The 15,857-nt window shown below is 44.9% G+C and overlaps 1 protein-coding gene across 1 annotated transcript in view; it reads right to left on the bottom strand.

The window, feature by feature from the left end:
* The window catches only part of Kctd1 (potassium channel tetramerization domain containing 1), a 97,264-nt gene extending 87,533 nt beyond the window's left edge, over positions 1–9,731 (bottom strand). The window contains exon 1 of the mRNA XM_026388054.2: positions 7,912–9,731. Coding sequence (XP_026243839.1) covers positions 7,912–9,720 — 1,809 coding nt within the window. The 5' untranslated portion in view covers positions 9,721–9,731. The remainder of the gene's footprint in view (positions 1–7,911) is intronic.
* Positions 9,732–15,857: the final 6,126 nt, after the last annotated feature.

Genomic DNA, 15,857 nt, shown 5'->3' with positions numbered 1-15,857 from the left:
TAAACAAATATATATATATAAAATCTGTGATCATTTTGTTTAAAGAAAGGATGTGATAGAGAAATCTACAAATATTAGATTTTAAATACATTTATAGTGCATGTCACTACTTTGGTGGAATGAGCCCAAACGGGAACTGACGATATAAAAATAATACCTCCCTTTCCTTCTGCCCAGAGAGTAAGTATGGGGACTGAATGGTGAGACTCTGGACTGAATTGGGTTAACCTGGTCTAGGTGCATGAAGTAAAACTAGAAATTGATGGCTACGTGCTTCCCAACTAACCTTGACATTTTAATTTGGTACTGAACTCCTCACAGAGGAAGCCACATCTGTCTCTGTCATTCCTCAGCATTCCTTTCTCAACTCCTCTGCCTCTCTCCAGAGGCCTACCACCTAACTGTCTTAAATCTGTCAGCCCCTTCTGGTGGCACATTTTTACCCTCTTCCTCCCAGACCATATCAAAACACCCATCTTGCAGGGTTTGCTGCCGGAAAGTCAGGAGAAAGCAGTAATTCTAATTCAGGTGTGAATGAATCTGGATCCTCCAGGAAAAAAAATTACAAAGAGGATTTTTAAATGGCTGATGGCGTTGGTAGAGATGGGGCTGGGAGGAAAACACCTGAGTGGCTCTGGCCAGTCCCCCATCCTCCTCTTCAAGATCACCCCAGCCTCCCTCACTTCTCAAGTTATGTAAGGGCTCACCATGGGAGACCTGCACCATCACACTGTCTAAACCCTCACGAGATTAAAAACAACCACCAAAGTCACTGCCTGGGTGAAAGCAGGAGCTGAAGTCAAACACCTCAGAATGTAGAAGGTCTCTGTAAAAAGGAAGTTCCCACTGGGACTGAAAATGTGAAAAACCCAAACCAACTGCATGCACAATGATTTAAAAGCACATGTGATTAAAAAAAAAAAAAATACCCTGGCCTTACAATACTATAACATGGTTCCTACTTCTGTTATTTTAAAAATATCCTGTTACCCAAGAGTTGGGCAAAATTTAAGATATGACATATAAAAAAGTACCACTAATGCAAGCTCATCATTCTATAATAGATGGGTCTTTTTGAAGGGTGAAAGAAGACTCCATCAGTCCGTTAAAGAAGAGCTGAAAGGAAGGCAATCCAATGACAAAGAAAGTGTTGAGAAGCCAGGCTGAGTGGTGCACGGTGATTCCAGAGATTTGGGAGACTGAGGCGCAGGAGGATCTCAAATTCAAGGTCAGCCTGGGCAATATAGCAAGACCCTGTCTTAAAATTTTAAAAACTTTAACAAAAATAAATAAGAAAGAAAACAAAGTGTTAAATAGAAGGTTTTAGAGAATCACGGAAAACCTAAAACCTCTCTGGGGTTCAGTTTCCTACAGTGGCAGCAAGTACAGCAGAGTATGTGATCCAGTCTATAGTCATGGGCGTGAGATAACACACCCTCACATTCAGCAATCTCCCTACTGCAGTGAGGCATCTCAGGGGTGGAATCATTCATTTCCAGAACACACAGAAGCTCCTTCTGATGTACAGAAACTCTACCATTCTGGGATGTCCACTCTTAAAGGAGAAGTACAAGCTAAATCTTAAAACCCAAAAGAAGTTTGATGCTCCAAACTTTAAGGGGTCACCTGTTCCCACTCAGATATTTATGTATCAAGGAGAGAATGTCTTCCACTTCAGGAGATTAACCCACTCACTTGTCCATCCTCTGAGAATCCTCACTGAAAGCGACATCTGAATCCTGCTCCTCTTGGCAGCACTAGCAAGCACAGAGATGCTCCATGAACAATGTGTTCAGAATCTCAGAACATCAAAAAAATGCTGAAGTGTCCTCATTCAATGTTTCAAATCCTAAGGCTACATTTTCTTTCATTTCATTTTATCAAGGTCAATCAATATCCTGTTTGGGGCCAATTAATTCACACTACTCCATTCCTTATCTAAATTCTCCAAAGATGTCTTTAAAAAGGCACCTTGACCAATTGCTATAACGCAGCAAATGATACGTGGATAGAAGTCAAACAGATTCTAGAAATAAATGTTTTGTCATACGACAGACCCACAGATGACTGGTTTACATATTTGGTCCCAACACTTTTAACACAGGTACCTATACAGTATCTCTTCTATTGATTCTGCTTTTGAAGTGGCAGCTAAGACACCAAAAAGGTAACTTGAAACCAAGTTTTTATTATATAACTTAAGTGGATGTCTTTGACTGGCAGAGGCCAAAGCAAGAGCCATTCCTAGGTGATCTCTCATAAAAGTAGCAGTTCTCTGGAAAGAAGGGCTTTTCCTTACTAAAAATGTACTTAGCAATGACAAGAGGGTGGCCCTTAGGTAATATTTGCATGGAGCACCAGATTTTTTTTTAATGGCAGACAATATGCTTTACATTTTTGCAGTATTGGGGATCAAAGCCAGGGTCTCACACATGCAAGACAAGTAATCTACCACTGAGTTACATCCCCAGCATGGACAGCTGGATTTTAAGGCTCAAAAAAGATTTTAAGTTTGGCCTGGGATTGTGGCTTAGCGGTAGAGTGCTTGCTTCGTACCTGTGAGGTCCTGGGTTTGATCCTCAGTACCACATAAAAATAAATAAATAAAATAAAGGTATTGTGTCCATTTACAACTTAAAAAAAAAGATTTAAGTTTTAGATTAATGGTATGCATATTCTTGTTTGGCAGCATTTTTTTTTTACTTCATACATCAGCATTACTATATAGTGAATTAGCATTTGATATGGGTTATATCAGTTTAAAATAATATACCCTGCCTAGTGTAGTAATACATGCCTAAGTCCCAGCTACTCAGGAAGCTTGAGTTCAAGGCCAATCTGAACAGCAAAGCAAGATCTCATCTCAAGAAGAAATAAGAGGGCTGGGGATGTGGCTCAAGTGGTAGCGTGCTCGCCTGGCATGCGTGCGGCCTGGGTTCGATCCTCAGCACCACATACAAACAAAGATGTTGTGTCCACCGAAAAAAAACAAAAAATAAATATTAAAATTCTCTCTCTCTCTCTCTCTCTTTAAAAAAATATTTAAAAAAAGAACAAATAAGAATAATATCCAGGTGCAGTGGCACATGCCTGTAATCCCAGCAGCTAGGCAGGAAGATCACAAGTTCAAAGCCAGTCTCAGCAACTGAGACTCGACTCAACTCTGTATGAAAATAAAAAAAAGGTGTGGGGATGTGGCTCAGTGGTTAAGCGCCCCTAGGTTAAATTCCTAGTATGAGATTATATACACACACACACACACACACACACACACACACACACACACATTTATATCTTCAAATACTGATTGCAATATTAATATGAGTACATAAAAGAGGATATAAAATTACAGATTGCTTTCCTAAAATGACTTCTGCAAAACACAGAATGCATCAACTTTTACTTTTATTCTGATCAAGTTTTAATATTTAAAAAGGTCAAAATCTCACCAAGATTACTTGCCAGTGGAAAACTGATTTATAGATTTATAGATTACCGGTACAAAACCCAAAATGGTAGGTACTCAGTAACTATTTCCTGAATGAATAAAGAAAGTTATGTACTTATGTACCAGACATTCAGTTCCTCCACCAACTTGAAGTTTTCATAAGACTGTAAACATTCTGTTGTACAAAAAGGAATGTAGTCACATCAAAATAAGGAAAATACCTGTTTAAAACAATGCAGTTATCTTTGTAGCTCCTTAAAGAAATAACTATTGCAAAGAAGTCTTGTTACAATTATTATACTCCTTTCATAAGCATAGACATTTGATTCCATCTTTAAGGGGGAAAAAAGTTCTCTCTCCCACCTAGTCCTCAAATTCAAAATAGAACTTCAGCAATTACTTCAATAATAGATAAACTGCATGCTTTTTTTCCTATGAAATACATAAATCCAATATTGCTTCTTCCTTCCCACTGTAGTACCTGAATGAAAACTGGATTCCCACTGCTGTCAGCCTCTGGCTTCTTCCCCAAAGTAAATTAAGGAACAATTGTGTGCATCTGCTGGGTGGTTGAGCCTGTGTCTAGATTAGACACTGTAAGGAGCAAATCTGGTTCACAGTGAGGCCAGTCAAACATAAAAAGTGGATGTGCACCACCAGAATCTTTATGCTAATAGATTTCCTACTTACAGAATTCCTTAAAAGTAGTTCCGGAAATAATCTGGATTAGGGCCAAGCAAGTACAACCAAACACTTTTGTCAAAAGCTTGCAAATACTAAGTAGTTCCCCCCCCCCCCCCCGTCTCAGGTAAAGCCCATACTCTACCACTAAGCTACGTCTTCAGCCCCTAAATACATCCTACAATCTTACAGTGAGCTTATGTGCATACTTTTGTTTGGTACTGAAGAGAAGCACAGTCTACAAAAACATTAGCAACAACTATGACATGTAGAATCTAAAATTCCATTAGTATTTTTCCCTATGAATGATCTAGAGTAAAATTACAAACTCTATTACCCATACTGTTCTCTGAGGCAGGAAAAATATGCTGTGATTTTCATGCAAAGAGAATAAATATGATGATGCAGGATACAGTGTTAAGCTATTTAAAATGGAGTATGTGGGCTGGTGGCATAGTTCAGTGGTATACTATGTGTTTTAGCACATGCAAGGCCCTGGATTCAATTTCTAGCACCCCCCCAATAAATAAAATTAAAAATAAAATATATTAAATGCAATGACACTTAGGAGCTAGCATGCTGCACCATTAACTGAATCATTTCAATAGCTTAGTGGTGGGAAAGGGGGCTGAAACTACCCTTTACTTGTAACACAACCCACTGAACCAAATTAGAGTTGACAAGTTAAAGGAATCATTACAAAACCTACCTCCCAAAAGCCAGATATTTCATAAGAGTAAAAATCCCAAATCCCATAATCTTTTTTATCCCTGGGCGCATTCATTTCCTACCAGTCCCATAAATGATACACTTGTTACCACCATCAAGACTTTAAAAAGAAAAAAAAAAAATGAGTGCAGCAGTCCTCCCCTACCCATGGCTTCACTTCCCAAGGTCAACAGTGTGAATATGCTAAATGGAAAAATCCCAGGAATGAACAATTCATACGTTTTAAATAACTTTTATTACGATATTTTGTTATGCTTGTTCTACTGTTTTATCATTATTGTTAATCTCTTATTGTGCCAATTTATGAATCAAACTTTATTGTACCAATTCATGTCTGGGAAAAACGTAGGATATATAGGGTTTGCTACTAAATGTGACTTCAGATATCTGCTGGGGGTCTTGGAACACATATCCCATAGATAAAGTGGGACTGCTATAAATTCATTTTAAGTAGTAGATTCTTCATTATTTTGTTTTAAGTCACCTCTTCTAATGCTTTAAGGTGACTTAAAGCATTAGAAGAGAATCAAAGCATCAGTGTGTGACCTCTGTCTTATGAGTAAGTCTGTAATAATGCGGTCAGCAGCGGGCTCAGAGGCACCACTTGATGAGGCCTGTCGGTACTGAGGTTAGAGTGAAGAACTAATGAAGGAATAATGACTGAAGCTTAAGTACAGAGGGCATTTCCTGGGGATTAACAACCCTTCAGGAGACTTGGTGGCCTCAAGAAATGCCACTGGCCAGTAACTCTGGCCAGTCATTAATTCCTGGAAAATGCCCTGGACCTCAATCATTACAGTGATTTTAATAAATACAGAAGGAAAAGTTTAATATTGGCTTTCTACTTAAACTATAAACAGCTGTTTCATACTTAAAACTGCTCAGACTTCTCAGCATGAGTTCTTCAGAAGTTACTAAAGAGTTCCTTAAACATCTTAATGTTCATTAAAAAAAAAAGTTTATTCTAACAGAAGTGAAAAACTAAAAATTAAATACGTGCAAAGAGGACTGAGGATGTAGCTCAGTGATAAGAGAGCTTGCCTAGTATGTGCAAGGTCTAGGTTCCATTCGCAGTGAAATAGAGGGAAAGAGAAAGATGCAAACAGAATAACTTTATGGAGTGTTTTAACAAAATGACACTTAAGGCTAAGTCTTAGCCTTAGACAACGCTAAGATCTTGTTTGAGAGTCATAATCATAAACAACACATGGACCCTCAAATGTGAATATAACTTGGGAGTTACCTGACAATAATTCAAGAATAATAAAAGCATCAGTATATAATTTTATGAAACTGATTTATCTCAGGTAAACGAAAGACTGTAGCAGGGGGATCGAACTCCTTATAACAAAACAAAACCAACAATGACCATGACAACCAAAAAGACCCTAATCTTTTGTGGATTGTTAAGTCACAATTCTCTATGACACCAGTGTCAAGAGACAAGCAGACAGATGCAAGAAGACAACTCGTTTCATTGTTATTCCAAGTATGTATATGCTTCAAGAAACTTTCTTAGACTTTTAATTACTAAGGTGCAATTCTAACCCAGGGTTTAAGGATTTCTAATTTATCAGGAAATAATGTGAACATTGAACATTTATTTTTGCTTCCAATGAAAATGCAAACGCAAACTCCTATCCTTAAAAACTCTCTAAAACAACCTACCTGTCAGAAATGGAATACTTATACCAGCAGTACAGAAAAGACACACAGCCTACAGGTCTTGTGTATTTTTAGAGAACTCTGCTGTTTATATTGCCATTCACAGCCCCTTTCTCAGTTGGCCTTGAGGCTTGCCAATTAGCTAGTAAACCTCTCAAAGGGTCAGTTTGTCCAGAACTGGAATTTCCACTTTGGAAAAAGCACAGAGGTAGGTACCTGACATCTGTCCCTACACCTCCAACTTTAGGGCCAAAATTCCTACTTCTGCTCAGTGTCAAGGAGGCTGAAGTGGTAAAACCTCTTATGACTACTGTTGCCTGCAGAATTGGATCCCCAGAACCTCGTTTCTGGCTCCTAGAGAAGAGTATCCCAAAAATGAGTGTAACTTGAATTACACTCATGAATACATTTCTCTAGGTAAAATAATAAGGGAAGAAGCATCTAACACTTCAGGCCCCAATCCCAGTCTGGACTTTGGTACTTGGTACTGTTGAGGATTAAGTAACTTTAGGGTGGATGTAGTTCCACATCTTTGATAAGGACCCTTGAAGCCCAGAGAGATGAACTGATTTTGATTTGCCCAAGTAGGTTCCGTGTCTAGGCTAGCTTGCTTGCTCTGGTGCTCCAGTGCCACTCTATCTTCCTCCTACCCTAGATGTTGAGCTTGGGAGAGCTAGGGACAGACACAGACAGGCAGAAATGTTTCAGTGCCCCACAGCAATCCGGCTGGAACCTCCTATACACTTCTGTGTAGTCTGTTAGCACAGAGACCAAATTCCCATCTGAATAATAACCTTAACAAGTGATTAATGAGTGAATTTAGTTTATGGAAACTACACCCCCAAAGGTCACTTTACATTGGATTGGACTGCACGATACAATATAAAGGGGGCACTCAACTACTTTTCTCTCCAGTCTCCACCCCTTTTCTTTAAAAAAAAAAACAGGAAATGGGATTGGCATGTTTTCTTTTTAATAATTTATAACTTTTTCTGCCTTCCTAAGTTATGGTGAGTATGTAATGGAGTATTTTAACACTTTATTCAAATGTTTTAAGTACCTTTTCCATGTATATATGTGCTCCTCCCCGCACTTAAGAGCCAGCTAATCCTTTTGTTCTGGGAACTTTGAAGTTTCTAGCATTACTGCACAGCAGTGATTTGTTAGGTAGCACATCCCCGCCCAAATCTTTTATGGTTAGGTGTAAACATCCCCCCTGCCCAGAAAAGCACCAAGAGAGTTAAACTTCAAAAAGTGAAGTCAGATTCGATGCAGTATAGTGGCTACTTTAAAAAACTCCCCCCCCACCCAGATCTACGTTTAGCACAAAAGTTAGTCCCGAAGTGGTACCAGAGAAATATTTCATGCATAGAGGTTGGTTTGGTTACCTGGGTGGGGGAAACAATAGCAGGTGAAACTATTGTGGGAGAATTGGTGCTTCTGTGCCCATTGGCTTCTGGAAGAAGAGGCAGGGGGTCGTGTTTCACGGAAACCACCACCACCGCATCCACAGGCTCCGAGGGGCGAATACAAAGTCTTTTGGGGGAAGAAGGGCCGCAGATTTCCCCGGACCCGAACACTGACTCGTAAAGGGCGCGCTTGGGCGCTGCCTCGGACTTCACGTCGGGCCCGACCTGGCTGTCTTTGGGAAGGATATAAGTGTTCCCCAGCGAGGGCGGCTGGGGGCGGTGGTGGTGAGAGGGATGGGTGGGGGGATGGTGGGAGTGGTGGCGAGTCGCCCCGTTCAAAGCCTCGGCGTAGCAGCCCTGCGGGGCTGGAGAGCCCAGTTTGGTGCCAATACCCGCGATGCTGTTGAGTGTGGCGATAGAGACAGCGCCGATGCAGTGGTTGGTGTAGGTCTTGGACAGCTTGGCTGCCTTCGAGAGCATCTGCATCCTGGTGCCCAACAAGTTTTTGCCGATGGCTTTGTTCTCGTACCAGGTCACATCGCCCTCACTGCAGTGGTCCCGTGGCCGTTGGAAGAATGCCTTGCACAGGGGATTGCGCTTCGACAGGTACTTGACGAAGCTGGCATACGGGCAAAATTCGGTGCCTGTCTCGTACATGCGGGGTAAGTTCTCCTCGTCGCTGCTCTCAGCGCGCTTCTTGCTCCAGGATGACGAGCGCGACTTGTGGTAGGGCCCGAGGGACTTAAAGTAGACGAACTTGCGACCGTCCTCGTCCATGGCCAACCCGAAAGAGTCCTCCTCCAGCTCCCGCTGGTTCTCGCGGCCGCGCGTGCAGAAGTACATGCACGTCTCGAACCAGACCTTGTTGAGCAGCCCAAAGGGTGTGTTGGTGCTGAAGACGCTGGAGGTGTAGAGCTTGCGCAGGTCAGCGCGCGTGATAGCTTGCTTCTGTACCACCGGCCCGGCGCCCTGCTCCTCGAGCTTGCGGATGACCGCGGCCAGCGTCAGGTTGGCGCTGCGCAGCTCAGGGTCCTTGGTGAGGTCTAGCGTGCGGCAGTACGGGGGCTCGTTGAGGTAGCGGTTGAGGGAGCTGCGGATGCTGATGAGCGACGACTTGCTGTAGAGCTGGCCGCTCTTAGAGCGGGCCTCGGCATAGAAGGAGCGCAGCACGCGGCACAGCGCCCCCTTGTCCATGGTCTCGAAGTCCGGGCTCTGCGCTTTCTCGCTCAGGTACTCCCGGAAGATGCGCACGGCATAGCGGGTGGCCAGCCGTGTGTTCTCGCTCAGCCGGGCCCGCTCGGGGCGCTGCAGCACGTCGGGGTCCAGCTCCGCGCCGTCCCCGGCCGGCCCGCCGCGGGCCCGGGGCGCCAGCAGTCGCGGCGGCGCCTCGGGCTCCAGCGCAGCGCTCTGGTCCATATTTATCATATGGACCGGCTCCGGCTCCAGCTCCTCCCCGGCCGAGTCCTCAGGCTCCAGGGGCTCGTCCCATTCTAGCCCCATCTCCTCCTCTTCCTCCTCCTCCTCGTCCTCCTCCAGCCCCCCACCTCCGTCCTCCTCCTCCTCCTCGTCCCCCGTTATCTGCACCTCCTGGATCTCGTCCTCCTCCTCCTCTTCCTCCTCCTCCTCGCCCGCGCTGCAGTAGTGCGGGCGGCCGTGGCGGCGTCCGCGGCCCCCAGCACTGCGCTCGCCCTCGCCCCGCTCCCCATTGTTCTCGGCGGCGGCGGCGGCGGCGCTGGCGCTGCCGCCCGCGCTGGTGTTACAGTCCCCGCTGCCAGGCATTCTCGCCATATTGCCGTCTCTCTGCCAGTCCTCGGGCAGGGCGCATGCGCTATATTGGACCGCAGCGCTGAGAGCTTTTGTGTTTAATGACCTTCAGCTACCGGGAGGCAAAGCCGGGCTCTTAAAGGAGCCGCGCTCCAATTGTCATTCCGGAGCGCTGTTCTGGAGGGGCAGCGGCGCGCAGGGGATGCAGGGGAGGGGAGGTGGGGGTAAGTTAGACTGGGAGAGGGTAAGGGACGGAGGTTGGCAGGACCTTCTTCTTCCCCTACCCCGCTCCCCACTTCTAACAAAACTTTGAAGGAAAAAAAAAAAATAGGAAGGGGAGGGAGAGCTGTCGATGGGGGCGAAACACTCCCAACTTACCCTCTGGCTGAGAGGCGCGCGGGCCCCGGCGGGAGAGAGGGAGGGCCGGCGGGAGGGCGGGGCGGTCTCGCGTCTCTAAGTAATGCCCGAGGAGCAGTGCCCCTTCCACCGCCCCCTCATTGCCCCCCGGAACCGGGGGGTTCGGGGAGGCGGCTGCGCCGGGCGGGCCGCGGTGCTGCTTCGAGAAGCCCGTGTCTGGGGCCGCCTGGAGCGGAGTGGAGCAGGCAGGTTAATGAGCAGGGTGGAGGAGGCACTTCGAGGCCCCGCACCCTCTCAGCGCCCGCGGCCAGGGCGCAGCGGGCGAGGCTTGGGAGCGGGATGGGGCTGGCGGCGGCGGCTCCCCCACCTACTTGCTGGCGGCGAGGCGCGGGGGCCTGGGGCCAGCAGCGCGGCTCCCAGCTCCCTTTCCGACTCTTGCAAAGGAGCGAAACACGCCCCACGTCAGCCTCATCCCTTTCGACTTTTCCAACTGCCACTTTTAAGCTGTCATTAAAGACCTGGGGCGCTCCCCGTAGGTCTGGGGCAAGTCCGCGCCGGTCTAGCCAGCCTCGGGAGGGAGCGAGAAAAAAAGGCTGGGAGGGGCGGGTGGGAGGGGAGACGCAGCTAGAGGCTCTCAGGACCCCAGGGACCCCTTTCCCACTCCCCCAGACCTCGGCCCTCCCAGCCCCCGAGCAAAATAACAACACCCTCCAGCGAGGCGCTCCACCAGGTTGGAGTTAAAGCAGCGCAGGTCCCCAAGGCCAGGCACGCAGGCGGTCGGAAAAAGTGAACTTGGGTCTCGGCCGCCCCGGCCGCCCCACAATTCCGGCAATTCAGAACCCCAGTGCGCTTTCACTCGAAGTTTGCCAACCGCCATTCGTTCGCCCTCGGGGCTGAGCTGCCTCCGGCGCGCGGGGGCGGGCACCTCGGAAACTGGAAAGGCAGCCAAAGACCTCGCCGGGTCCGCTTTCCCATAGGAGACGCTGTCCCACTTCCAGCCAAACCCCTGACCCTGGCGCGCCCAAGCTCCTGGCGTCCTCTCGTCACCACCTCTCGCTCTCTCGACCCAGGGGCAAGCGCCCCAGTGCCGCACCAGACCTCCGTTGTTCTCTTGGGCTACGCAACTCTGGCCGCCTCCAGAGCACGCACTGCATCCTAACTTTCCCCTTATCTGGCAACCCGAGTGTCCCCTGGCACGCTGGCCAGCTCCGAGTCCCAGGCCCAAGGAGAACCAACGGTGTCAGCCCAGGAGTGCCCCCCCCTCCCCAGCCAGGCCCGCTCTTCGGGGAGGTAGCCTTGCTAGCTCCTCGTGCGTCCTAGAATTTGTTTCAAAGTTCGAATTCTGGGCACTTAAGCTATGTGAGGTCTGTCAACTGTCCTTTGCCCCTTGTCTGGCTCTCCCGACTTGTTTTAGGGAAGTTTATAATTTTAGGCATCAATAAAAACCCACCCATCAACTTATCATTTATTTATTTTTTTTAAAGAGAGAGAGAGAATTTTAATATTTATTTTTTAGTTATCGGCAGATACAACATCTTTGTTGGTATGTGGTGCTGAGGATCGAACCCAGGCCGCACGCGTGCCAGGTGAGCGCCCCAACGCTTGAGCCACATCCCCAGCCCCTCAACTTATCATTTAAAAAGAAAGAGAAAGGAAGGGAGACCAGGTTTCTGGGGTGCGCGGGCATCTAAGTGGGAGTTGACTACGTCTTCTGCAGAGATCATTGCTTGTTTTCTGCGTGCCTTGGCCCTGGACGCCTAGCAGCGTCGGGGAAACAGCGCCAGGTGCGAAACAAGTTAAAGCAAGTCCCAGCCTCACGGCCCCCTCCGGCTCCTTGGGGAAACACACACACACACACACACACACACACACACACACACACACACTTTCTCCTTCTCTCCCTCTCATCCGCCCTGCTTTCCGCAGAGAGCCTTCCTGGGAGGCAAGGAACTCTGAGGTTGCACCCCTCGTAAATTGTTCCAGAGAGGTGGTCGGCTTTGTTCACAATGCACTACCCTCCCCACCCGCCCCCAGAAATATGTAGAAAGATAAGTTTGACAGAGCCTAGGGCGGTGGGCAGTTTTGTCAGTTGCACACAAGGACCCAAGCTCAAGAGCTGGCACACGTCAGTCGCGCACTATTTCCGGAGGGCTGGCCCTTTGTCCCGGGATGCCCCCAGGTTTTCCGGCCACCCGTCACTGGAGCGGAGAATTTCGGCAGCGCTTAGAACTCAGGTGGGCGCCAGGCAAGAAACCCAGCAGGGGCCACTGCTCTGGCAGCCCTCACCGCGAGCGCAGTGAACCCAGAGCCCGCGCTGGTTACAGGGTGGGCTCCTGGTTGGCCTCGGGGTCTAGGCCCATGCTTCGGCCCATTGGAGAGCCGTTCCCCACTTGTGCATGGTTGGGGAGCACCCCTGCCTCAACAGACACACACCAGATCCATTCCCCGCAGGGTGAGCTGCTTTGAATTGCTTGCAGTTTGCCGGAGGCTGTGTGCTGGGTTGGACGCTCCGGGAAACAAAGCAACCAAAAACAGCTCCCAGTTGACGTCAACGTATTTCCAGAAAAGAAAATAGTTTTTTGCTCCCAGGACAAAATAACCCCCAGGGCAGGTCTCTACTGGCAAAAACCAGGGGAAAGAGGTGGGGGAGTAGCAGAACTAAAAAACCCCAAGCGCGAATAACTTTTTAACGGAGTTGGAAAAACAGCAGTTTCAGGTACTGCCTGGACTGTTTGCAAACAACGGGCAAGACCCGCACTTAAATTACGTGCTAAAAACTCACCTTGGAAAGTATGCCTTGGTCTGATTATCGGGTAACTGTAAATCTGCTTCGTCGTACCAGCTCCTGAAACGCTACCAATATATACATGTTGGCCAGTGATACTCCATATAATGGGAAAGACTAGTTCAGGTTAGTTACTACAATAGTCACCAGGTGGGATATGCGGGGGGGGGAAAATCAAGGAAATATGTACCCTTTACCCCCTTGACCAAAAAAAAAAAAAAGTGGCTTAATTTTTAAAATGCAATAACACAAAATTACAGTTGAGTTCATAAAGGAGTTTAAGTCCAGGTTTAATAAATGATCCTTTAAAAACATTCTGTGTTTGCACACACATAATTCCAAACTGAGAGAAAGAAAAGCTTTCTGCTTATTATTTTTGTGTAGACACAATATTAGTTATTCATCCTATAAGGACACTGCTAATTCCTCCATTGACTCTTAGCATCGTGAAATCCATTCAGCCCACCACTTAGAACTGATGGCTGCCCATCACTCCTTTGAAAGGACATTTGTTTCTTGTGCAAGACCTGTGGCTTCTTTATTATAAAAATAATTCCAGTATAATATGGAACACGTAATTACTACACTGTCAGAATACATAAAGATAGTGAAGCAGTTATTTGGGGAGAAAACCCTCCAAGTTTCTCCCCTTTTAAATTCTATTTGCATTGTATGCTCACACTTTATGAAAGTTTATACCATATAGATACATATTCAAATATATTATTATTATATTTTAATTATCAATATCAATTGGGAAAGCCTTTTTAAAAAGCAATTAGGCAACCTCACCAAAAGCTATGAAAGTGTTCATATTTTTTGACCCATAAATTGATTCCAGTTTTCTGAACATAATATGTCACATACATGTACAACTATATATAGCTGCTTATTTATTTGCCTGTTTCCTCTACTCAACAGTATACTTTTGTAGTTTCAGGCTGGTACTTGCAACATGGTGAGAACTCCAGTCATTTATATTGAATGAATGAATGTATAGGATCTGTGTGTAGTTAAATCCTACATTTAGCAGGAAACTTTTTTTGTGTGAGAAATATATAATATCATAAATCTGAGCTTCTAGCAAGTAAAACCAGAACAAAAAGTAATTACAAGACAACATATTGCTTTCGAATTAAAGTGAATTTAATGATTACTTTGAATTGATATTTTCCTACATTAATTCTTTCTCTAGAGAAATATGCTATACTGTTATTGTATAAGTAGAGTGTAGGTCCAGTTTTTGTTTTTGTTTTTCCTAGTGGAACCAATGTTGACCTTTCCGAAGGCAGATCTCTGAATGGGAGGTGTTTATGTGTTAAGAGGTGTTTAGGAGAGGATTTAAATTGGTAAATTCAAAGGATTTTGTAGGTTCTTGGGCAAAGGCCAGAAAAGCATTTAGCTAATCACTTTAAAGAAACAAATCAAAAGAGAATGCCCTACTCTCTTGATTCGATTACTAAAAGATTCATAAAGTGCTTTGGAGGTTAAATATGAATTCATATTGAAGCTATTTTGACATATCTTTGTTTCAGTTTCACTATTAATTCTGTTGAATTCAATTGAAGATCATTTTGAGTAATGTTTTTTTGAACTCTGATGAAAACTGAGTCCATGTAATCTAACTAAAAGTGGAAGAAAAGAAAAATAACTCCACAAGGGCAGAAACTATGTCTTATTACCGTAACTCCCATTCATTTCCAATTCAGTTACGTAGCATATTTTTTAGCAGGGTAGCGGGCACATAGGAAACACTCAATGAACACACAAACAGTTCTGTGTAAGGAGAGAGCTAACTTCAACCAAAGGTTGTCTAGCAAAGTGGATCAGCTTCCTCTCTGAAACCAGACTGCATGGGTTTGAATCCTAGTTTGCCTTACCTGATGCCCTTTCTATGTTCCACTTCTCTTATTATTACATTTTCTGGGAAATAATAATTATAGTACTTATCTTATAAAGGGTTGTTTTGAGAATTAAATAAGTCAGTAAAGCACATAACATAGTGTTTGGAATATTAGTAAGCATTTAATCATTAGCTCCTATTTATTAAGGCTCTAATTTTCTCAAGCTTCATTAACAATAGCAAAAAAAAAAAAAAAAAAAAAAAAGGTTAGAGATACATTAAAGGGTTAAGCCATGTGGCCAGGTCTACCAGGCCTTGCTGTGGCAGGCAACTCTATTCCATAGCTCATGCCTGAGCTTCTTGACCACACTCAGCCTCTAGGAACCAAAAAATAGGCAAAGAGGGAGGAAGGAAGGAAGGACAGATGGGACTGACTTCAAGGGAATGATTCCCTTCTGTTAAAATACCCTGGTGTGTAACTTGATTTGGGAATCTTGCAGAATAGTACTAAGTCAAGGCCTTGGACTGTGAACACGGCAGAAATGGGCTGTTATTTTGTGTTATTTTGTCACCTGGTCACCTGTACACTGACATTATTTTCCTGGGCTACTGGAAGTAGGAACCCATTTGTGTCTTAGGAAAAAAAAATGACAGTGAAGAATTTAAACAGAAAAAGAAATGCCCACAAACCCAACCAGACTAGAATGAGATGATTTCTCTTGAATTCTTGGGCTGTTCTTTATAAATCTTCTGGGGGCAAGGAGGGTATTACCTGTCTTTTCAGGTCAGAGGAAACCTACATAGTGATTGACAGGAATAAAATATTGAGTTTCTTATTGCCATCTGCTAATTATAAATCAGAACCTTTCAACCAAATGATCACCTACTGTTTTCTTAGGCTATTTTAAAAACAAACAATATTTAAGTGGAATGTAGTTTTCCATAAGTAAATTGTGTGTTTGTGGATCCTAACAATGTGTTACCTCCCTTTGTTATAATAATCTGATAATGCAACTTCATTTGGTTAATAAAGAATTCAAATATAAAGGTTGTCAAAGTCTAACATAAAATTAGTTATGGTATTTATTTATCTTCTAGTCATTTGTCTTTAAAGTGTATGTGGGATTGAAGTAGATATTAGTCCTACTATTAAAAAACATTTATTTCAATGCCATT

This window comes from Urocitellus parryii, chromosome 13 (genome assembly GCF_045843805.1).
Source record: "Urocitellus parryii isolate mUroPar1 chromosome 13, mUroPar1.hap1, whole genome shotgun sequence".
Classification (NCBI taxonomy): domain Eukaryota; kingdom Metazoa; phylum Chordata; class Mammalia; order Rodentia; family Sciuridae; genus Urocitellus; species Urocitellus parryii.
The sequence above is the reverse complement of the archived record's forward strand: the minus strand, read 5'-3'. Positions and strand labels throughout refer to the sequence as shown.